The sequence below is a fragment of the Scaptodrosophila lebanonensis genome, unplaced genomic scaffold, assembly GCF_003285725.1.
Source record: "Scaptodrosophila lebanonensis strain 11010-0011.00,11010-0021.00 unplaced genomic scaffold, SlebRS2 tig00000131-arrow-arrow-pilon, whole genome shotgun sequence".
NCBI classification, from domain to species: domain Eukaryota; kingdom Metazoa; phylum Arthropoda; class Insecta; order Diptera; family Drosophilidae; genus Scaptodrosophila; species Scaptodrosophila lebanonensis.
The window spans coordinates 413,571-436,612 of NW_022060584.1; the positions used below are offsets into that span (position 1 = coordinate 413,571).

At 35.1% G+C, this 23,042-nt stretch overlaps 3 protein-coding genes across 5 annotated transcripts; 2 read left to right on the top strand and 1 right to left on the bottom strand.

Moving 5' to 3' along the window:
• The first annotated feature begins 737 nt into the window (after window positions 1-737).
• On the top strand, window positions 738-1,883 carry LOC115629018 (S-adenosylmethionine decarboxylase proenzyme). Its single transcript, XM_030525314.1, has one exon. The coding sequence runs from the start codon at window positions 813-815 to the stop codon at window positions 1,818-1,820; it is 1,008 nt and encodes a 335-aa protein (XP_030381174.1). The 5' UTR covers window positions 738-812; the 3' UTR covers window positions 1,821-1,883.
• Window positions 1,884-1,987: 104 nt separating this feature from the next.
• LOC115629015 (40S ribosomal protein S21) lies at window positions 1,988-2,686 on the bottom strand. Its single transcript, XM_030525311.1, has 4 exons — window positions 2,617-2,686; window positions 2,483-2,542; window positions 2,195-2,386; window positions 1,988-2,126 (listed from the first exon to the last, which is right to left on the bottom strand). The coding sequence occupies exons 2-4, from the start codon at window positions 2,530-2,532 to the stop codon at window positions 2,117-2,119; spliced, it is 252 nt and encodes an 83-aa protein (XP_030381171.1). The 5' UTR covers window positions 2,533-2,542; window positions 2,617-2,686; the 3' UTR covers window positions 1,988-2,116.
• A 666-nt stretch (window positions 2,687-3,352) lies between these two features.
• On the top strand, window positions 3,353-22,402 carry LOC115629011 (ankyrin repeat domain-containing protein 29). Of its 3 annotated transcripts, none has more exons than XM_030525301.1 (5): window positions 3,353-3,515; window positions 10,189-10,502; window positions 14,921-15,031; window positions 20,587-20,883; window positions 20,940-22,402. In XM_030525301.1, the coding sequence occupies exons 2-5, from the start codon at window positions 10,491-10,493 to the stop codon at window positions 21,492-21,494; spliced, it is 975 nt and encodes a 324-aa protein (XP_030381161.1). In that variant the 5' UTR covers window positions 3,353-3,515; window positions 10,189-10,490; the 3' UTR covers window positions 21,495-22,402. The 3 variants fall into 3 exon arrangements, with proteins under 3 accessions (XP_030381161.1, XP_030381162.1, XP_030381163.1); XM_030525302.1 differs by lacking the exon at window positions 3,353-3,515 and adding an exon at window positions 5,108-5,237; XM_030525303.1 differs by lacking the exon at window positions 3,353-3,515 and adding an exon at window positions 5,134-5,241.
• Window positions 22,403-23,042: the final 640 nt, after the last annotated feature.

Genomic DNA, 23,042 nt, shown 5'->3' on the forward strand with positions numbered 1-23,042 from the left:
TAAGTACAATGAAATATATCGAAGAGCCGATAGCAAGTGTGACCACATTTCAAAAAGGAATAAATATACAACTTAGCAGTAGAGCGGCAAAATCGGTTTGAATTTATCTGAAGTAGATTTTTATATAATGAATTCTAACAAATTTCAGTCACCCAACTATAGGAAGTACAGTTAAAATGGTTACCATAAAGTATGCTTTTATATTTTTTGTACTGTTTTCTCCTTCTATTTAAGAGTGCTGAAATTTATGTTGATATACTCTGTATGTAAGTTCAGATGCATTTTAAAAATATATTGACATATTCCCATCGTTGGGGGTATTACTCTTCTATTCAGATGTTTCCGAGCATTGTTTTCAACAAACTTATAAAATTTGAGCCCGAAATGTAGATCAAAATGCTTATTTACTTCGAAAGATTAAGATTGAGGTAATCGGGTTAGACGGAAAGACAATAATGTAGTTTTTGTTCTTATTATGAATAAGTTGATTTTTTATCATTTTATGGTAGGTATGTAATTCTCTGATAGTTTAGTTACGTAGTCAATTGTGTAAATTTAATTTTGGCACTTACATATGTACATACATATATACATAGGTTTTGTTTGCTGCGAATTGTGTAAAAACAGCTGATTGTGATTGACTACAAAAAGAAATACCGCACAAGTACTCGGTATCGAACGAATTCGCATCACATACGTTATGTAGCATCTCCAATTTATACATAATCGCGTGAAACTGGTGGATTCCTGATTCGTATGTACACGTGTGCGCATTGATTGATAAGGGATAAGATACTATCAGTAGCTGAATAATGCCGGAAGATAATAGCTATTTTTTTGAGGGGGTCGAGAAGTTGCTGGAGATATGGTTTTCTGAGAGTGCAAACAATATAGATGACCTACGAACTATACCTCGCGAAGAATGGGAAGGTTTACTAAGGCATGTCAATTGTGAAATTATCAGCTTCTCCCGGAATACGTTAATCGATGCGTATGTATTAAGTGAGAGCAGTATGTTTGTATCAAAGAGGAGGCTGATTTTAAAAACATGCGGCACAACGACTCCGCTGCAGTGCTTGGAGCCATTTCTAAAGATTGCAAAGCAGTACGGATTTACAGAAATATGTGACTTGTTCTATTCGCGAAAGAACTTTACTAAGCCCGAGGTTCAGTTGTCGCCACATAGAGGCTTCTGCGAGGAAGTAACCTACTTGGACTCAATCTTTCCAGAGGGAAGGTCTTACTGTTTGGGTTCAATTAATCAAGAATGCTGGTATCTCTACACTTTTAGCAAGTCTGAAGCTATCAATATAAAGGAAGGTCCGGAAAAAGCAGATCCCGACCAAACTATTGAAATTCTGATGCAGAATCTTGATCCCAACAAGATGACCATTTTTACCAAAGATAAGTTTTCGGAAGCCCATGAAGCCACTTCAAACTCTGGAATCGATCAAATATTGCCAGATATGGATATTGACGATTTTCTGTTTGAGCCTTGCGGTTATTCGATGAATGGAATCAATAAAAAGGGCGAGTACATGACTATACACATAACACCAGAGAAAAAGTTCTCCTACGTAAGCTTTGAGAGCAACGTGGCACTGGACAACTATACGAATCTTATAAATAAAGTTATCAAGACATTCCAACCCGCAAAATTCATTGTGTCGATATTCGCAAACAAATCATCCTTGGCGTATGAAACTATGAAGGATCTGGAGATCGAATATTCAAAGACGTCGTCGTGGAATCGCACAAATATGCAGTGCTGCAATTTTCCATCCTATAATCTCCTGTTTGCTCAATATTCCCTAAAATAGCTTAACTCTTGTTCACATGTACACATAAAATAAAAATAGATAAAATAAACTATGTATATCAAATGGCGTGCGGCGTGCAAATTACAATTTCAGGCCTGGCTTCTACTACTACCTATTGGCTACTGATCTGTAAACAACGCCTTAAGCATTTAAAAATGTGACAAAGCTTCTTGCTGGATACCTCGAAATTGTCTCTCCATTTATTCCAGTGGTTTAAAAGAAAACACAAAATTTGAGTATCTTATATTAAATACAAATGAAGTTTGTTTTATTACCACCACTTGGTATTTACATATTTAGAAGACCCTGCAAAACAAAACACACAAAACAAATTAGTTATTGCGAATACTACATTCACATAAGTTGTTGCTTACTTGGCGATGAGACCGTCCTTCTTGGCCAGACGGACGATGCAATCATCGGACTCGCCCATGCGACGGATCTCGCCGCAAATTGCGTAGGTCTTGGAGTTCTCGGTCATGCGGCCGGTCTCGGGATCCACATCCACAATATTCAATTGCACCGAAGCGTGATCCTTGGCGTGGATGATTCTGTTGGATGCCGAGCTGCAAATTTGCATTTTAACAGAATTAGCAAATGTTTCACTGTGTGGTAATTTCGAACCACAGTGCAGTGTGCCGCGAAACACGTGTTTGACTCACCATTTGCGGGGCACGTACAAATCAACATTCTCACCGGCGTCGTTCTCCATTTTTTTTGAGCTGTAGATGGAAAAGTACATTATCGATTACATTTTGTTTGTATTTTTTGTTTTTATAGCGGGCGTTTAACTTACTTTTGTACAAAATTACAAATTAGCGAACCGACCACTCGTCAATGGAGGCTGAAAAAGAAAGAGGTTAGAGATGAGCAGTATTTAAGTATCTGTTATTTTGTCGTGAGTCGCAGTTGGCTTAGGATCTGAGTATGCAAAGTAACGCGATAACTTTTTATTGCAGTGGAGTTGTTCGAGATATTTAAATTTACAATTTGTTGAAGAGAAGCTGATGCATTTTTAACTATATTTATTAACATTACAAATTAAATTATTACTATTATGTTTAGTAAATAAATAGCTGGAAATTAATAATTTATAAAATATTGGCTATTTTAATAAAAACTGTGACCATACTGCTGCTCATCTCTAACAGAAGTGGTGCGTGAAGTTGGCTGCGTTGTGGTGGTGCCATCTGTGCAGCAACGGACACAAGCTGGCTGCTATAGAGCGCTTAAAATGTATGTAAAAGTATGCAATATTTGATTTTTTTAAACAATTTTTAAAATTTAATAAACTGTTATTTTAATGGTAAACAATTCTCTCACTTTTTTTGGTTTTATTTTCGCTAGTAATTTGGTGTGTTTCTTTGAGCTTATATCGCTAAGAGATTGCGTTATCGAATAATTCGATTACTGGTCCTTACCGCAACTGCGGCTGCAGCTTACAACAATATTTATTTAACAATCGCCCATGCAAAGGGTAAATGTGCATGGTAGTGCATTGCAGGGAGCAGCAGTAGCCGCACACGTAGACGGCATTAACGCTTAGCGGGAAACGTGGTCACTGCTGGACAACAAATGCGTTCCGCAGCCAATCGGGACAAAAGTAGACGTTAATTATTCATAGGAAGAATTTCGCAAGAGCAATACGCGATTCGCCAATAAATAGCTAAGGAATTGACGAACTTCTATTACTTTGTGAGTATTGATTTTAGCCAAAAAGTGCTGACCTCGCTCGGTGTCAACGGGGCGTATGAGATTTTCGCATTTTATGCGTCAGGACAGCAGTTGCTTGTCTGCGGATTCGGGTATGTGTGTGTGTTTGCGTGTGTGGGTAATTGTTTTCTTATAGCTTAACGCGCGCGACGGCTTAACGTCCACAGTTCATGTTCGTGTAGCCTATTTATAGGCGTCGTTGAGCTGCGCGTGCATTCATGTGAAAATAAACATTCAATGAACTTTGTCTGGCCGCGAACAGCCACTGGCTGTCTGACGAGCTTCTGCGCCGCAGGGCATGCAATGCCGTTATTTTTTCTTTATGTATTTGATTTGTTTTTGTAATTTGCTGTGTATGTCATGACAAAAGTTCTTTCGTACGGCTGTGCGTGTCATTAGCTCTCTGCTCTATCAGCTTCTGTGCATTTACAACAACAATTAGCCCATTTGGGTAAAGAGCGCTACGAGAGCGCAAGAGAGAGCCGAAGAGCGGGCATAGAGATCAGTGTTGCCAATGTTGCCAGCTTTTGGAAGAAGTTGTGAACAACCAAAAAAGAATTTTTATAGTTTTTGGATTAGAGTTTAAAAACTTAACTGTTTAACTTTTATATCATTGCCCTAAGAGAAGTCTGTTCCAATACGTTTCAGTTAATTCTGAAGTAGTTTATATTTATTGACACAAATTTTTATCCACAGACCCCCAAATTCGTGTATTACCATATGAAAATTTCATTTATAAAATGTGTTGTTAGACAAGGCAGGCGGTTCCAAGGATTGCAACAATATACAAATATAAGAGTGTGTTTTGGTCGGTCTTGATGAATTATTTGTGATTAAGGTATGATCAGGTCGAAATATTTATATTGTTCCCTATCTGAAGCACAGATAACTTATCATTAATAATACAACAAATACATATATTCTTGTTTTGTGGAATAAATATCTTAATAATAGAACAATATTTCTTCATTTTAAAAAAATATTCTTTTTTATATACAAATATTACAAGAAAATTTAAAAAAGAATTTTATGTTTAAAGAAAACATTTCCAATTATATAAGGAGAAAATACGGATCAGATCTAAGTGAAAACTTAAACATAAAACTAAACAAGGACCAATTGTTCTGTTAATGGTTCGCTCATTAAAAAAAAAAACTTGTTTATAGCAAGTAGAGCTCTAAGTACGGTTTTAAAGTATGCAAATTTTTAATAATATATCGATTGAAGTACCTAATCAGAACACAACTGATGAGATTTTTAAAAATATGTTTCTATAAAGTAATAATTTTAAAATTCTTTTAATTAACAATATGTTTTTTTCGTGATTTTCTTTTTTTATAATATCTGGGTCTGGTTGGACAATTATTAAATTTTATTCACATTTTCAAAACATCAGAAATGGAGGGAAAAAAGCTAAATTGGCATTTCGCTACAGAGCGTACAGAGAAAAAACAGAGAGCGAGAGAGAACGACAGTGGGAGAGAGAGTGAGCCTGCGATCACTCGTTCAGGTCTAGGCCCGTTTGTAGTTCATTGCATGTGTCAGTTGCTTCTGAGCTTTTCAAGCGTTCGTTGGAGGCACGTCGCTCGTTGCCGCAAAAGCTTAACGGCGTGTTTTTTCTACGTAAATTTCTTGACCAGATCTTAGCAGTCAACTGCAAATAAACATTTTGCCTGCCTGTTGACCTTTTTGTTTAGCAGTTGTGTATGTATGTTTATATAATTTTTGCATAATGTAAACTCAAAGGTTTTTTAAATTTATGCGGCAAATACTGAGGCAGCAAATGATAATTATTATTTTGAATGGGTAATAAAAATGTGTGTTTTATAACGTTTTGTATTTTCGGAGTGTCGATAATCTAGTATCGAATTGTTGATAAACATTCACGCTTAACTGTGCGAGTGGGGAACATACTCGTATACCCGTAATTTATTGAAGTGTGTAAAAGTGGTAAGCAACAATATGGAAATGGATCCGGCACGCAACTGATGACGAAAGCGTCAATAATTGTTTTATTTGGGAATGGAACCGAGTCAAGTCTAGTTTTTTTTTTAACCGTTTTTGTGATTTTATATACAGTACTAAATTATTTTTATCTGTCAGGCTGTGCTTCAAAGATTTATTATCAAGTGAATAGCTTTGAGAGTTTATTGCTTCTTTAAGCAAGCTATTGTTATTAAGAAAGTCATTTCCGAATGAAATACTGTAAATTTTCTCTACAGGGAAGTCGTCAGCTTTCATTTGCATAAAGACAAGAAAACAACCATTCAATTTTGTTTTGAATACCTTAAATAGAAGACAATCGAAACCTACAAATAATAGCATTCCATTTTTTGCTGGGAAATTCTAGGGTATTAGGTGTTATATTTTTCATACATTTAAAGACCCTTTTGAATTTTATTGTTTTCTTTAAACAACATTTCGAAAACTGGAACAAGTTCTAGATTTATTTCCGAATTTTTGTCAATTATACAATATTAATCACAAATAAATGGTTTTAAAATAGTTTTTTAAATTTTAAAATTTACTGCTCTTATCTTAACTTAAAATTTTAAACATCTGCCTTGAAAAAGAGCTCAGGGAAAATATCTTTTTCGGAACCAATATTACGTATGTTTGTTGGTTTTTATATAAAACGTGAGTTAAATTATTTGTACTATCGAACTAGGTTGGAAATGATCGCAAATTGTGCCTACCACGTAAAGCTCGAATGAGATTATACAGATGGATACCCATTTTTAAATGGTGATACAGAATTGTTCTTGCAACGTAAGAAGGCATGGTTGTTATTTATATTGTTGTATCGAGTTTAAAAACTCTGTATTGAATATGGCTTGGTACCAATACAGCAATATTTAGGGTGAGAGACTATTGATGCTCAAGCTAAACCATTGCAATGTGGAACTAGTTAGGTTGCTAGGTATCTGATCAATTTGTATAAATTTATACTTCTCAGATAAGATAGAAAGTTATTATACGTTGGCCCAATCGATAGAGTTAAATTCAAAATCAGTTCGGCTTAAATTTCAGAAGCAATAGTCGACTTTATCATGAAATGTGACTAAAATTGCTTCGCTTTAGATAAATATTGTAAAATTGCATAGATTTAACTTTGGACTGAACTTTTTGTAAGAATGAAAAAATACTAAGGAAGATGCGCACATTGTTTATAATAATATATGTATTTATATAGAAGAATATTGCATATTGCACTTAATAGTTAACGACAAATGGGAGTTTAAAGAACAACTTTTTAGAGTTTTGGATCAATTTCAGATATATTTTGCATTGATGACCGATATAAGATATCATAATTACTATATAATGCTTATTATGAGTGGCATTTAGACATCAAATATCAAATTTGATCCCCATATTCCCTTATTTAAGAGCTGAATTCAAGCATTGTGAATAAAAAGTAAAAAGTTGACTTCAAACTAAAGTTCATTGAAGGTTTTCCAAAACTGCGCTTTAGTGGCTGCAAATAGATAGTTTGAATCAGTAACGAGTTATACTCAGGATAAGTTTTCAACCTTTTCTTCTACTAGGGAGTTAAAGTTATTATTATTAAACAATATAGGCATCAAAGGTCTCAGACGGCATAGCTGGAATCGTGTTTAAAAAAATAATATCAAGGAGCAGTGTATGAACCCCTGGTGTGTATTATCTGTTAAGTTGCTTTAACTTTCAATTTGCGTAACTGATCTAAAAAACGAAAGAGAAAATTGAGGTGCATTGATTAATAATTAACGTTAAAGTATTGAATAATCATGTGCTAAGAATAGTGTAAATGAATTCCTTTTAAAGGTCGTTTAAAACTTTCAATTGATTCATTGAACAAGTTTTAAATAAAGTTATGCATATTTTGATTGATAGTAAACGATAATATTATTTCCAAGCATGTGGCTTAGATTCCGAAAAGCGGTAACATTATTGCTATGTTTAATCGCTTTTTTTTATGCCGCTTTCCCTTTTCTTGCCAAGATATCTCACTTATTGCGTCTAAACACTTTCAAGATCGTTATTCATAACCATTAGTTATAAATGAATTGCTAATTGCGGGTTTTCAACAACTTATTACAGCAAATTGGCAATCAATGTCGTCATTATTTTTAAACGATGCAATGGCGATTTTGATGGACAATTCAAAGTTTGTGGCACAGCTTGCTGGCTGCCACCAATCAAGACTTGTAATTCAAATTAAGGCATAAAAATAAAAAACTAATTAAAAACAATTGAGCAGAGAGTTCAGGCAGCCAAATAAAGAAGCTCTTTTAATTTCCTGCGCACTCAAAAAATAGTAAAAAAGTGGAAATAAAAAAATAAATGGAGAAATGGGAAAAGTGATGTCAGCGCACAGAGTGCGTGAGGGCTGTACTTATGTTATTGTTGTTGTTGTTGTGATGCTGTGCTGCTGATGATGATGATGAAAGCACATTACCTACAACAACAACAACAACAGCAAGAGCAAGAGTAACAAAAACGTAAACTAAAACTATTTTCTGGGTCAAAAGTTGAAAGGCAAGGCAGACTGACTGACTGACTGCCTCACTCGTTGGCTGCGCGCGAGGGCAACAAACATACGACTTGTGTATATACATTGTACATAATACTTCTAAGGCTTATGACGCGCGTAAAAAACAGAAAAAATGCGCCGCCATGAGATGCAATTAATAAAGCAAAACAACAACTACAATTACAGCAACAAACGGGCAAAGTAAAAGCAGAAACACGCGCATCCATCCATCCAACTATTCGTGCTGCGTGCCTGCCTGCCCCTAGTCCGATTGTTTACTTGCCAATCTGCTGTCAATGCATCAGTTGCTACATACCTACATACACACATATACTCTATATATATAGTACATACATATGCAGTTTTAGAAATTTAAAATAAAAAAATGACCCGGCCTGTTAAAACATGCAAATTGCCGCTCATTTAAATGCACGAACAAACATTAAATTCACATGCAAATTACACTGCGCAGCACAGTTTTGTAGCCGGGAAGTAATCGATTTTTCATTTCGTCATTTCATGTTCTCATTCAATTGCTAGCAATAACTAATGAGGAAATTTTGCATAATTTTCTGCCTTCTATAAAGTGTTTAATTTTTAGATATTTTAGAGAAAAAGAGTTATCATTTAATTTTTCAAAGGCCTGGTATCATTTTGTTTATCATATATATTTTTATTTTTTTATTTTTTATCACTAGGAAATAATATATAGTATAATAAAATAATAATACAGTCTGTACAGGTGCATCCACGTTAACAGCCTTTTGGACTTAAGCAGCTCATATCGTCTGTTTTTTTTTTAATTTTCTATGAACATTAAGATATTTATCTGCGCCATCTATGAATTATTTTTTAGGTATTCAGTATAGTTTTTTTTTTACAACCGTATATGGTTTTGATCTTTAGTTTAAGCTTCTCATCCAAGGCATTATTCACTCATTTAAATTCGAGTATGTATAGAAGCATATTGGTAAAATAACAACTGATCGATGTAAATTTTTTCGTTTATTTTTAAGCAATTTGATACTTATAAGTACAACAAAATAATACAACTTCATATATTGTACAGAAACCGCAAGAGATACAAATTTTAGTTAAATAATAAAGTTATGTTAGCTGTCTTTTTAGGATAGCTGTCTCAAAAGCTTGTGCAAACTATTGGAGGCTGCTAAGAAATTATACTGCAGTAAAATATGAATATTTCAATTTTAATAGTCATTTTTAAATTTCACAACCTTGAATATTTATTGTTGTGTTAAATCATTTAATAATTTTTTTTTTTTAGATTAGTAGGGATATATGTCCGCATATGTTTGTATTTTAATATATTCGTATTTGATCGAAAAGGGCAGGAAAAGTAGACAAGAAATTAAATATCAGAATAAAAATTGATCAAGGATGGATCTGGGAGGATATGTATTCTCATTAAATTTAATTAAAATTGCTTATTTGTGCAATCTTATCAGTTTTTCTCTCTTCTGATACCTACTGCTTATAATAATATTGTATTGACGAGAAATATTAATATTCGAACTAAAAAGCATGACATCGCTCTATTGGGCTTTTACTAAACTTTAGTCTTTTATCTTACTTTTCTGGCACCTATGGTTTCATATTTGTAAGACCAAAAGGAAGACACATGTTCAAGGATATAGTAATGTCTGTCTGTATGTCTCCGCGCTTCCAATTATCAATCATTATTATATTATTACATTAATATATTGCCTTCTTTAAAACAATCTTTTTAAAATATATCTTTCATGAAGTATGACTAAAAAGTAACTGTCGAACAACGCATTATATAAACTCTTGAGAGTGAACTAATAAAGTTTAGAGTGGTGTGTTTTCTTTCTCGACGCTTTGTAGCGTAGTGTTGCAGAATTTAAAAATGCACAAGCCGTGGAACTACTCTATCGACAGCCAGACCTGTGCTCAGGCCTGGTTCTGGCTCTACTTTTGACCGCTGCTCCAATTTGAATGCAACTTTTTCTTTTGAATTCTTCTGCTGCTAGTCGAGAAGTTAAACCTGTTGCCTAGTCGCCGATTATCTAGCTATATACTCGTATACTCTTACGTGTGTGTATTTGTGCAACTTAATTTGAAATGCCTCGTGGTTCTTGGCTTGCTTTTTATTTGCAGCATTGGCAACTGGTCGGCAACGTGCAACGTTCAACGCTCAACGCTCACCTTCAACATTAAAGTGCAACCTGAAACTTGCAACGGGCATCTAGCGATGATGCCATCACTGTATTTGTTGTGATTTGATTGCTGCCCACCTGTTATTGTTGTTGTTGCCATTGCTGTGCTGGAGTGCAGCCAACTAGTTACGATTTGAAAATCGGTCAATGGAAAAGCGCTAGTGAGTGGTTCAGCTGCTCAACTGCAACGAAGACAAGGAAGTGTGCGGAGGAGGGGAAGAGGCTACAGCGGAGTTGGAAAATATGTCGCTAAAGGTGAGTTGAGGCATTGGCCCACATAGAAAAGTGCTCGTATTAGGAGTGCTTTCGCTCCGATTACGGGCAGCTTATCGATTAAAAAGGGAAATAAGATATTTGCAAACAAAAATCATAGACATATTTGATTTGTAATGTTCGATGGCCTTTAAAAATTGCTGAAAGGTTTGCAAAGATATTCTACAGCTGCTACTTATGTTAGAAATCGCTTTAGTCTTTCTACTAAAACTAAAACCTATGCTCATAATATACACTTTAAATACTTGAATTAAAAAAGCAATACAATATATTTTTAAGACATACGAATAAAGGGATAAAATGTCTTTTTTTTAAAAATATTTTTATTCATACTGTTAAAAGTACTTATGTTAGGGCTTTTAATAGGATCGACATTATCGTACTATTCTGACAATTCCTAAAATTCGGCTAAACACGCAATTTTTACATTTTACTTTACCAGTTTTTAATCAAATTATGAAGGGGGTTTTGAAAATAATAGTTTGCTTAAAGTTAATTTGAAAAACTGCTGTGCGGTTTAAGCAATAAAAAATTAAATAATTTATGCCCTTAGTCATAGGAAGTTGTTGCATTTTTTAATTGCAGTTAAAATATATATGCAGAATTGAAAAAATTAAAGTATACTCCCAAAATAACTTATTTGTTGTACCTGTGAAAACTATCACTATTAAGTTTCCAGCGAAAAACACAAATATGTATTCTATTAAGCAATCTCAATCGAAGTTGATCGTTTTTAACTCTGCAAAGCAATTTATGTAATTCGGTTATATTTAATTAATTTTGTGACAAATTTGATATTTGACATACATTGTTAATCCTTATACTTTTTATTTGTGTTTCTGGAATTACCTCAATTTCTTCGGGATCCCATTTAAGCTAAAACGTGTCCCAAAAATGGAGCTGTCAGTCTTATGAATTGCATTTAGCTATCTGATTAATAATGTGCTCTTGCAACGTGCTGAAGATTAAGACATTGTCCGGTTAGAGTACACTAGTTTTGTATACTTATAAATGGCTGGAGTTCGTCATTCATTAGACTTTGATAATGTTTCGTATATGATGAGAACCATTGGCCAAATCTAGTATTGAGAATTAGCGTGCTTTCTTTCTCCTTATTTTCATATTTCTGTTCAGTTTTGTTTATCGGACAACCAATCGCTCGAAAGGCATTCCTAAACATTTGTATCTGTCCTACAACTTTTCACATTCCTTGATTTCGATTTGTTGACAACCTTTGGCTTAGTCTAGCATTGAGAAATTATTCTTTTCATATTTCCATTATTTCTTAACGTTTTTTTTTGTGTAACTCTATACTAACTGTGAAAGAAAACATCCAAAAAATATATATTAGGGCAACAATATCTGCGCAGACGACAAGTAATCAATCAATATAAATTATTAATTACTTGAGATGATTGGAAGCAGAGAACTCTGGCTTACTCAGCTAATTCTACTCCAGCTATTTCTTTTTCTATTTCTATTAAGGCATGTAGTTGTTAGTAGCTAGTCTTTTTCTTTACGACTTAAAGAAATATATATATGTATATATACTTCATTTCTTGGCCAAATGTTTGCTCTCACTTGCCAGCAAACGAATGTAAATCTTGCATTTAAGCACTGCGAGTCTCAGATCCATTTAAGCTAAAACAACAACGACACATTCATTAACTGAACAAACAATAAGTTTTGCACGCTTCGGGGCTTCGGTGGGTCGGGCACGGCTTGTCACCATACGTGTATAGCTGTTTATGTTGCTCGTTGTTCTCAGTGCTGATAAAAACTGGAGCATGATAAAAAGGCATTAGGCAGGCCGATAAGCGGGCCGACAATCAATATACAAATGCCACTTGAGTGGCCATTTAGCAAGGCCAGAGCAAGGAAAAGCCACAATGTGGGCCAAATGCCGGGGCATGAAATGCCAAAAGTATCTATGAGATACCATCTACATGGCCATTGTTTCGTGCAACAGGTGACGCAAACAACAACTGCTGGCACAGTTACTCGTACTTCTTCCTTCACATCTGTCTAGCTGCTGTCTGAGCTGTTGTTGCTGCTGTTGTTGTTGTTGCTGCTGTTGTTGTTGTTGAAGCATTAAAAGTGTTTCTCACCTGTGTGCCTGCCTATTCATAAATATCATTATCATCATCAGCGTTAGCTGCGCTTGTCATCGTCATTATTAGCGATTCGGTTATGGCATTTTTTCCATTGCCTGCTTAAGAGTTTACTGTACGGTGGATGCCTGACTTTTCTGCTCTTCTCTTCTCTCAACAGGTGCTGCCGATCCCCTGCTTCCCCCTGCTTCCCCCACGACCCTTTTAATTCCCACCATTAACGCCACATTGACATTCTTCTTGTTTCTTTGGCTTAACTCAAATATTTCTTGCAGTTCCCCCACCACCACCTCTTTTTTTTAAAATTAGTTTCGTCGCCAGCGCTGGGGCGACGGAAACAGAAACAGAAACTGCGACCGTAGCCCGTTGACATTTAACACCTGTTGTTGCAGTGGGCTATTTTCGCGCCCATATTGAAGCTTGAAGAATTAAAGAAAAATTTAATGTAAATTGTTGAACAATAGAAGGTTTTTCTGTTGAGTTTTAAAACATATTTTCTCTTTTGTTGAATAGAAGATTTTTTTTACGTATTTGTTGAATTATAAATTATATTTTCCCCCAAAATACTGTTAGCCTTGAAATAACAAAATATATATTGTTGAAAAATAGAAGATTTTTGTTACGTATTTGTTGAGTTTTAAAATATACTTTCTCTATTGTTGAACAATAAAAGGTTTTTCGTACGTATTTGTTGAGTTTTAAAATATATTTTCTTCCAAATACTGTTAGCTTTAAAATAACGAAAAATTAAATGTAAGCTGTTGAACAATAGAAGGTTTTTCTGTTGAGTTCTAAAATATATTTTCTCTATTGTTGAACAATAATAGATTTTTCTTACTTATTTGTTGAGTTTTAAAATATATTTTCTCCCAAAACAATGTTTTTCTTTGAAATAACGAAAAATAAAATGTAAATTGTTTAACACTTGAAGGTTTTTCTTAAGTGTTTGTTGAATTATAAATTATATTTTCTCCCAAAATACTGTTAGCTTTGAAATAACGAAAATGTAATGTAAATTGTTGAACAATAGAAGATTTTTCTTACATATTTGTTGAGTTTTAAAATATATTTTCTCTGTTGTTGAAGAATAGAATATTTTTCTTACTTATTTGTTGAGTTTTAAAACATATTTTCTCTATTGTTGAACAATAGAAGATTTTTCTTACGTTTAACTTTGAAATAACGAAAAATTAAATGTAAATTGTTGAACAATAAAAGATTTTTCCTATGTATTTGTTCAGTTTTAAAATATATTTTCTCCAAAACACTGTTAGCTTTGAAATACTCGGGTAACAAACCACAAGATTCACTCTTATTCTCAGCTATACACAAAAATCCATCAAATAACACTTTATATAAATCCCATTAATGGAACCTAAGAAAACAAAACAACAAACGCAAATGAAATAACATTGCTATGCTAGTTCAAAGCCACACTACTGGATCCACTTCAAACTTTGATTTCTCAGTCTATTATATTAAATTATTCGACCCCACCTCGTAGTCTGTAAACTTACTCATGAAATTCTTCCTTCCATTTCCCTTTGCCTAAATTTGAAAACCATACTTTCCACCGCCCCTACAGACCTAGAGGGGTTGGACAAACTCCAACTGCTTCTAAAGTTTTTTAAAAAGTTCAATACATAATCCAAACTATAAACTAGCAGATTAATCTTTTAAGTACCTGTTATACACTTTTTAGCTACTTACTGCCACAATTAAAGAAAAAATAGGCATTCACAACAATTCTCCGAAAACTATCAAATGGATTATTTATGAAGAAAAGCCCCTCCAAAAATTCTTTCCTCTAAAAAATTCATAAGTTATTAAAACTAACTGTAAATGCAGCTTAAAACCTTCGAGCGATATCCTTAATCTCTGCTTAGTGATTTCAAATCTCTGCTACCTTCGATAGTGCCATCACTAGCACGACATCGCTGACAGCTCCAACATATTGTAAAAATGCACCCAATGCGGCTACATTTCCGTTGCTTTTTATTATTGTTGCCGGACATTTCATGTGACCGACGTCGTCGTCGTCATTATCGTTGTTATGGGGCCTTAATTACAATGAGGTGCAAAGAGGGGGGTTCCCCCATCACCAACAATGCGAAGCGTTTTGTTGTTTTGGACTCACAACATAAATAGTATCGGCGTTGCCTTTCCAAGAAAGTGCAGCCGCGTGGGTGTTTGCGGGACTATTAGTTAAGTGGCCGCTGTTGTGACAGCTGCCAAAACTTTGTGTGTTTCCACAGCTTGTTAATTGATTCGTGTATCTTCCCTTTGCAGAAAGAAACGCCCTCGGATGTGCAGTTGCACATGGCGGCGTTACGAGGCGATGAGTTGGGACTGCAGCGCGTGCTCGACAGCGGGAAGGTGCATGTGGATTGCAAGGATGAGGTGAGTTGAATACTTTGTGGACCGCAGGAAAAATCTGTTAGTACAATATAGTTGAGTTCGAGTTTGTAATTAATGTACAGCCTCGTTTGTTAAATTCAAAATATGAGCTGAAAAAATACACAACTTAAGTGAAATAATTAGCGAGAAGTGAAGATATTCCGATCTTCACTTGTTATTATTTCCTGTTCATATATGAAGATATAGTGTTCTTCATAAATTAGTTTTGGAAATCTATTATCATAAGACACAGAACTTTAAGAGATTTTAACTATTGAAGTATAGAAAGACTTCGTTTAGACATCAATAGAGTTCTTAGATCGATAGCAGAATTGATCGATATCAGATCGATAGCAGAAGAAGAAAATGTAGAACTATAATAATGTTTAAAAAACCCTATGTATGTATTACAATTAACTTTTGAGAGACTTTACATTACTTTTCTTTGTTAAAAGTTAAAAAAATGTATGACAATTATTAAACGGCCAACGGGTGAAATTTATAAATTTATAAGAGTTCCTAGATCTACAGCAAAATTCTAAGAAAATGTAGAACTATAATATAGAATGTTTTAAAAAGCCCTATGTGTGTATTACAATTAACTTTTGAGAGACTTTAAAAGAAAAGGGTAAAAGTTAAAAAGTGTATGACAATTGTTAAAAACAAACAGACGAACTTTATAAGATTACAGTTAAATGGATAACTTTTATAACTAATGGCGTTTTTTATTGATTGATTACCTAAAATTCCTTTTTTTTTATTCGAAAAATAAAAAATTCAATAGAATTTTATTTGTTTTTGTCAAAGTGCCAGTACAAAGTGTTTTCTATTTCATTAGCGAAAGCGAATTCGGTTCGATTCCGATGATTTTAGTTTTAAAACTATGCTAATAATCGGCAATGAATATACCTGGGTTTGTCAAAATAATCAACTTTGTAAAAACTATTTCGTAATTTTGCTTGAAAGTTAGCTTTTCACTAAATGTCTAGTCAAGCTTAGCCTCAAAAAGTCTTAATTTCTCTTTTGGAAACCTATCATCAGAGACTCCAAAATGCAATTGTCGATACTATCGATAGTCCCTGTAATAGTTCGTTAGCTATTTTTTCAGCACCCCTCTCACTATTATACTAACTTATACTTTATCTGTCGTTTAAATTCCAGTAACTTTAAGTACTTCGATCAGAGAGTCCTTTATTGGCTAGACTTTATTTTTGAAATGCTTGCCTTAAAGTTAACCCCCTGAACAGCTATTTATTTGATTTGTTTGCTTCAGTTTCGATACCTCCTTTTATCTGCCACGCAATCAAACAATTAATTAGTTTTAGTTGGTGATTGGCATTTGCAATTGTGGTGCGCTTTCAACGACAGCCATTGACTGGCAAATTGCTTGATTGAGCAGCTAATTGTTTGAGCTGCGATTTCATTTCAGCCAATAAATCGCAGCGCGCCGATTTGCATGCGTGCTGGGACTAGAGCTGAATGAGTACGAGTACGATTACGAGTACGAGTACGATTACGAGTGAGAGTAAATCAAAGCTCAAATCGTCTGTTCCATTGGTGCCATTTGCAGTCCCAGTCACGTAGAGAGGATGACAACAGGCTGGGAGGTGAAGTGCTCTGACGACGCACAGTGGGGCCTTCGGACTTTTTTCGTTGCAAAAATCATATCTTCTGAACGGCTGAAGCAATTTTCGTCATTCAAATTTTGTTTGAAAGAAAAATTCTTAAGCTTTGAAACAAGTCATAGCGCATTGTGCTGTGATTTCTAGGAGCTGCGCAATGTGTGCTCAAAGTTGGATTTTGTTGCCAGTGCAATATTTGCCTAATCAAACTAATAAAAAACATTTAATGATACAATTATTTTCAGTTATGTTATATTTTTAGTTTTTAACAAATTAAAAATTGAACAAAAAATTGTTTAAATATTACAAATTTTTTTTTAATTTAAAAATATTGAAAATTTTTTTTACATAACGTATTTCATGGACAGCGCCTCCGAGAAGTGATCCGTAGCTATGGCTTCTGTGACATCGACAAGCTTTCTTTTTCTTGTAAAATCCGAGCATTCTTCAATGGATTTCGTTGGTCTTCCTCTGGCTCGTCCAGTTGATGTAGAGGGTACATCGTCCATTGATGTATCCAAGTACGTAGTCGTTGATAGCCAGATTTCATATTTTAAATCAAATTTCTGCTTGCTATATCCTACGCTTATCCATTTCTGTTTGATTTTAGAATAAATTAATGTTAAAGAAAAATCACTTTTAAGGTATTTAAACGTAAATTATATTGAAAAATACTATTCACTGCTAGTTAGACACAACTGATTGCTTTTTAAGTCAAAATTCGACTATTACGCTGCACCAAAAATATTGGCAATATATACCATTTCTAAACGCATACCTAAGATAATAAACTAAAACCTCTTTTTGCCTGTTCAAATGCTTTAAAGCAAAGAGATTACAATTCATGAAAGGGTCAAAAAGATTGCAAGACCTTCACCTGATATTGTAAATTACACTACCTGTAATAAATGTTATGCATAATTTTGGTTGCACAATATTAAATGTGGATCAAATAGGACCGCTTAGGTATATTTTTGTATCCATAATGCTAAATACAATGTTCCTAATAGCCGTTACAGCGAATCTACCTGCAATGCATTCTTCTTCTTATACCCGCGGCAGCGCCTTTTTCGCTGATTTTTTCCGAAGTTGCGGCACTCTTTTTGCTCTGGTGCACACCGGCGGATCCGGGCGGATGAAAGTTTTATTGCGTTAGGTAAAAGAATATTTAAGGAACATATTTTGAAAATATGGGCGAGGTACTTTTGGGTACTTTTTTTTATTTTCCATCAAAGTTGAAAAACACCCTAAAAATAGGTAGTTTAAAAAATAACGTTTTCTAGATAACTACGAATACGAAAGACATAGTTTTTATTAAATAATGCATAAAATTAATTCATCTAGCAATACAAATCAAAACATCAATGATTCGTTTCATAACTTAGCTAATATTATACCTGAAAGATGAAGTATTTGCATCAAATTGAATTAATTGTTGCGAGCTTAAAAAAGGGTCGACTTTGAGTGCACATATGTCCTAAACTATAATTCCGATTTTTTTGAGAGTAAGATTTTCGTAATCTTTGCAAAAAAAACTATTAGACACGTTTATTCATTACTCCCAAAGCGTTCATGAAAATTTTGATTTTCGCAAGCTGTTTCGGCCTAAGGCCCCACTGTGCGACGCGTCGTTCGGTCACTGCTGTTGTGCCCTTTTGGGACGGGGCGCTGGAAATGGCAGTCGTGCCACCGATACCCCCAGCTGCCAAGCCCCCCAGCCCCCTGACTCTCATTAGCTCGTGCAGCTGACGCGTGTTCGCTTCAGTGAAACGACAAGTGAAATTTAATTTCATTTTTTTGTAACTTTTTTCGGTTCCTCTACGGCTGCAGTTTTGGCTTCTTTACCAATTGGTGCGTGGTTTCGTAAACAAAGTGTTAGCTTCACTCAAAGTTGGAGAGCCGCCTTAGTTTTGGAAACATTTCGCAATCTATCTGTAGCTTTAAAGTGAACGCTTTGATGGCTTATTCAAGTTTCGTTTATGTAATGACATTTCTTTTCAATTTATCATTCAGTCGTCGATTGTGTTCCTTGTTTGGTGAAGTTTCTTGAGTATTGAAAAATATATCACAATTGAAGCTACACATACACGTGGTGTGTTCAAAAAGTAAGGGGACTTTTAATTTTTCTGGAAAAATATTTATTTTTTCCCCTTTCCAAGTAATCCCCCTTAGATGCACTTATGCCAGCGCTTCTTCCAATCTTCGGATCACCCTTGAAATGCGATTTTCGGTAGGGCCATCAGCTCATTTTTCGATTCCGACTTTATCTCATCAATTATGGCAAAACGCTTTCCTTTCAGTGGTCTCTTCAATTTTGGGAATAGGAATAGTCACAGGGAGCCAAATGTTGTTGTTTTTGGCCAAAAAAACACGAACAACGACTCAGTGTCGGATTAAGCCAGCGCGGGGAATGTTGCTTTAGGTTCTCAAGTTTAGGGTATTAAATAAAACAAAACTGTTACAACTAAACTCTTCTGGATTTAATATGGGCAAATTTAGAGATAACCCTTTCAATATCGACTTCTCTAAGCAAATCATGCTCTATATTCAACAAAGTGAGATGGTTAAGCCGTTCTTGGCCCATCGTGTTCCTTAATTCATTCATTATTATAGTATACCTACACCTACCTTTAGTAATTTCAAAAAAGTTTAAAATTCAAAATATCCAAATGTGCATACCTTAAGCACTTATTTTATTGTAAAGATATTCACGGAAATTAAATGTCGACGAACACATAAAATGTTCAATTTTTAATTAAGAAACGTTTTGTTTATAATTTGAATAGTTCATTTTTAAATTACCCGCCTTTTTACTTGAGACTCTGAAACACCTAGCTCTTAGTCTACCATCACTAACTTTCAATAATCTCGAAACATGATCGATATGATAATCGATCCAAAAAAAGGACAGCTATATTTACTCATAAAATGAATCTATATTTTATAATTAATCAAGCAACCACAGCAGATTGAATCGTGACTGAGTTAATAAAATTTATTTCGCCTGTTTTTTCGAAATACTTATAATCGATATTATAAGTAAGTCGATTAAAAAATCTTAGCTACGTAAACTAAATGTATACCTACATAAAAAAATAAAATCTGGCCGCTTCAAGAGTAGATATGTGGTATAGATTCTAGTCTAAATATATCGATCATAATTAAACATGAGAACATTGACGTTAAAAAGTTCGTAAAACACCTACTTATTTTTACGAGTTTTAGATTTTCAAGTGGAAGTGAAGCGCTTTGCGTTTAATTCATAGTCATGCAAGGTATTTTACGTTCCTATCTAAATTAATATTTTTTATTATGATGAGGACAGGCTTTGGAGCGGGGAACCCCCAAATTCGCGGGGCCCGTAGCATTTGCTTTTGCTCAAAATTTAGCAATTTCGGAACAAGCTTTGCTGCGAGAAAATTACATGGCATGAGCCGATTGATATGCCAACATGCTCTACAACTTCCCTAATAGTGATTCGACGATTACCCAATAAAATGTATCATTGTTTCGATTATCTCTTCGTCCTTCTGTGAAGCGCTTGCTCCACTTATAAACACTTTTTTGAGACAAAGTGGATTCGCCGAATCCCACTGTCAACATTTATATACATATCTCGTTCTTCTTATAATATATATATTTTTTATATTTATTTTGTATTTATTTATTTATAAGGCTGATCCTAGCGTTGCAAGTATTGGATTACTTTTAAATTATTTCGCTAGTTATTACAAATTTAATTATTTTGAGTTTATTATTAGGTTATTTTCTTATTATTATTTTAATTTTTTAATTTTTGTTTATTATTATTTAAATTTTAACATTAAACATTTTTATTAATCTTTATAATTACTATAAATATTTTTAGGTTTGTTTTATCAGTTTACGTGCTCCATCTCTAAGTCTCACTGCTTAATCGCTTTGTCCTCTCCACAGGATGGCACGACACCTCTAATCTTGGCCGCAGCTGGCGGACACACGCACTGCGTCATGGAGCTGTTGGACCAAGGTGCTGATCCCAATTCCCGTCGCTCCACAGGCACCACGCCACTGTTCTTTGCCGCCCAAGGCGGCCACTTGGATGTGGTGCAGATTTTGGTGAAGGCGGGCTCCAGTGTGGACACGCCCAGTGTGGATGGAGGCACGCCCCTCTTTGTGGCGGCCCAAGGGGGACATGTGAAGATTGTGAGGGAGCTACTGGACTGTGGTGCGAATGTAAATGCGTGCATGAAGGTGAGCATTAATAGGCGTTCTTTGATGGAAATCCTCATCTTTTTATCGATTTGTAGGATCGTGCTACTCCCGTGTTTATTGCCGCTCAGAACGGACATCGGACGGTGCTGTCGCTGCTCATTCAGGCGGATGCTGAGACCGACATCAAGCGGATCGATGGCGCTACGCCCCTCTGGATAGCCGCACAAATGGGCCACGACCACATATGCAAGGTGCTGCTGCAGAATGGCGCCAACGTGGATGCAGTGCGTTGCGACGGTGCCACGCCCCTGTTTAAGGCCGCCCACAAGGGACACGCCGCTGTCATCACCGTGCTGCTGAAATATCGACCCAATCTGGGCCTGCTGCCCAACGGCGAGTCGGCGCTCCACGCGGCAGCCATGTTCGGCCACATGACCGTCTGCAAGCAGCTGGTGGCCGCCGGCTCCGATGTATTGCTGAAGAATCAGGAGGGCCTGACGGCGCTGCAGTTGGCCCGACAACAGAAATACACCTCGATTTGTGATTATCTGCAGGATCGACTGCGCACGGTGCTGGCCCGCAATGCTGTGGCCATGGCTTCGGCCTCGGCTGCGGCCTCCACGTCGACATCGGCATCGGCTTCGGCGTAGAGCAACAAACATCAAAATTTATGAAACGACCATGTCGCCTCCCAGAAGTACCTTTATGCACAATATGTTGGCCTTTATTTTGTGCTTGTATTCGAACGGTAGAAGTTTCCACGGAACACACACCAACCAACAATCCACAACACGTCCAAGTGCTGAGCGTAAAGCAACGCATTAATTGTAGAGAAATGCCATAAAGCCTAACAAACAGAACTAATTTCGATTTTGTGGGCCACACAAGAACATTTGAAAACGTCGATAGAAATTAGTACCACAGTTGACAAAGATTATCAAAACTAGTCTCTAAGCTCAATATTCCATCGATTCGGAAGCTTATCCAACTTAATCTTCCGATTGGGAAAGCTTTAACTAAAAGTTGAAAATCGATTTCTAGCAGAACTTTCACTTTTACTTTTATACTGATTAATTTTTCAATATTTTTAACTAAACATTCATTTCTAAACTTGTAACCCCCACATCGAAATTAATTTTGTAAACAACATGGGCTTTATAAACTAATAATTAACTAAATGGAGCTTGTATTTGAATTTATCTTGTTTAGCTGAACAAGTGTAAACTAGTTAATGATTAATTCTCTCTATCACACCCACACCCACACACACACACAAATACACACATAATCACACAATCACACAAATTGTTAACATGGACCAATAGCGAGTCCTTTGTACATAAACATTTATGCATTGACCTTAACCTAAGCAATTGTTAACGAGTGCTTTAATCGAACATGTTTTTGTTTCGCCTGTTTCGATTGTACATTATGTATCTACATACATTTAACTACTTGATAATACGTTTTTTATTATAATAATTACTTTATACCGTTTAAGTGTAGCAAATCCCCTTTTTCGAAATTAATAAAGTGACTAAACTGTTGAAAAAGTTAACAACTTTGGTGTTTCAATCCAACTAGCCACTGGATACGATTGGAGGTGTTATTTTATTAATTCTAGTGATTTATTTATTTAGTTTCTATTTATTTATTTATTTATTGTCTTTATTTATTTATTATTAAAGAGAGCTCTTCATATTCGAGAGAGAGCAGCGAAAATTTATAAAGTCGTTCATGCTTTGTGGGTAATTTGGACTGCTTACCTTAGGTTGCACGCACTGCTTTATGATTGCTAGTAGAGTGCAGTGCAAGCAGTTCACGCATGGGATATTTTAATGCAATTTAAATAAAAACTGAAAATATTCTATGCATAACGACTGTGATTTGTTTTAAGTAAATAAAATATTTGGCAAGCTATATATTATGGACAATTGTATTCTTCTTAAAATTTTAATCAATCTCCTAAAATCTAGTAATTTACCAATTGATAATACTCTTATATTTTTATACCCTGTACCCGTAGGGTAAAAAGGGTATATTAGGTTTGTGCAAAGCATGTAACATACAGAAGGAAGCATCTCCGACCCCATAAAGTATATATATTCTTGATCAGCATGACGAGAGAAATCGATCTAGACATGTCCGTCCGTCTGTCCGTCTGTCTGTCCGTCTGTCCGTCCGTCTGGATGAACGCA

Excerpts from the sequence above, each read along its gene's own strand:
- LOC115629011 (XM_030525301.1), top strand. Across the intron at positions 15,032-20,586 it reads ATGTGGATTGCAAGGATGAG|GATGGCACGACACCTCTAAT; the intron begins GTGAGTTGAATA and ends TCCTCTCCACAG. Across the intron at positions 20,884-20,939 it reads ATGTAAATGCGTGCATGAAG|GATCGTGCTACTCCCGTGTT; the intron begins GTGAGCATTAAT and ends ATCGATTTGTAG.
- LOC115629018 (XM_030525314.1), top strand. The coding sequence starts at position 813 with ATGCCGGAAGATAATAGCTATTTTTTTGAGGGGGTCGAGAAGTTGCTG.
- LOC115629015 (XM_030525311.1), bottom strand. The coding sequence starts at position 2,532 with ATGGAGAACGACGCCGGTGAGAATGTTGATTTGTACGTGCCCCGCAAA. Across the intron at positions 2,387-2,482 it reads TTGTACGTGCCCCGCAAATG|CTCGGCATCCAACAGAATCA; the intron begins GTGAGTCAAACA and ends GCAAATTTGCAG.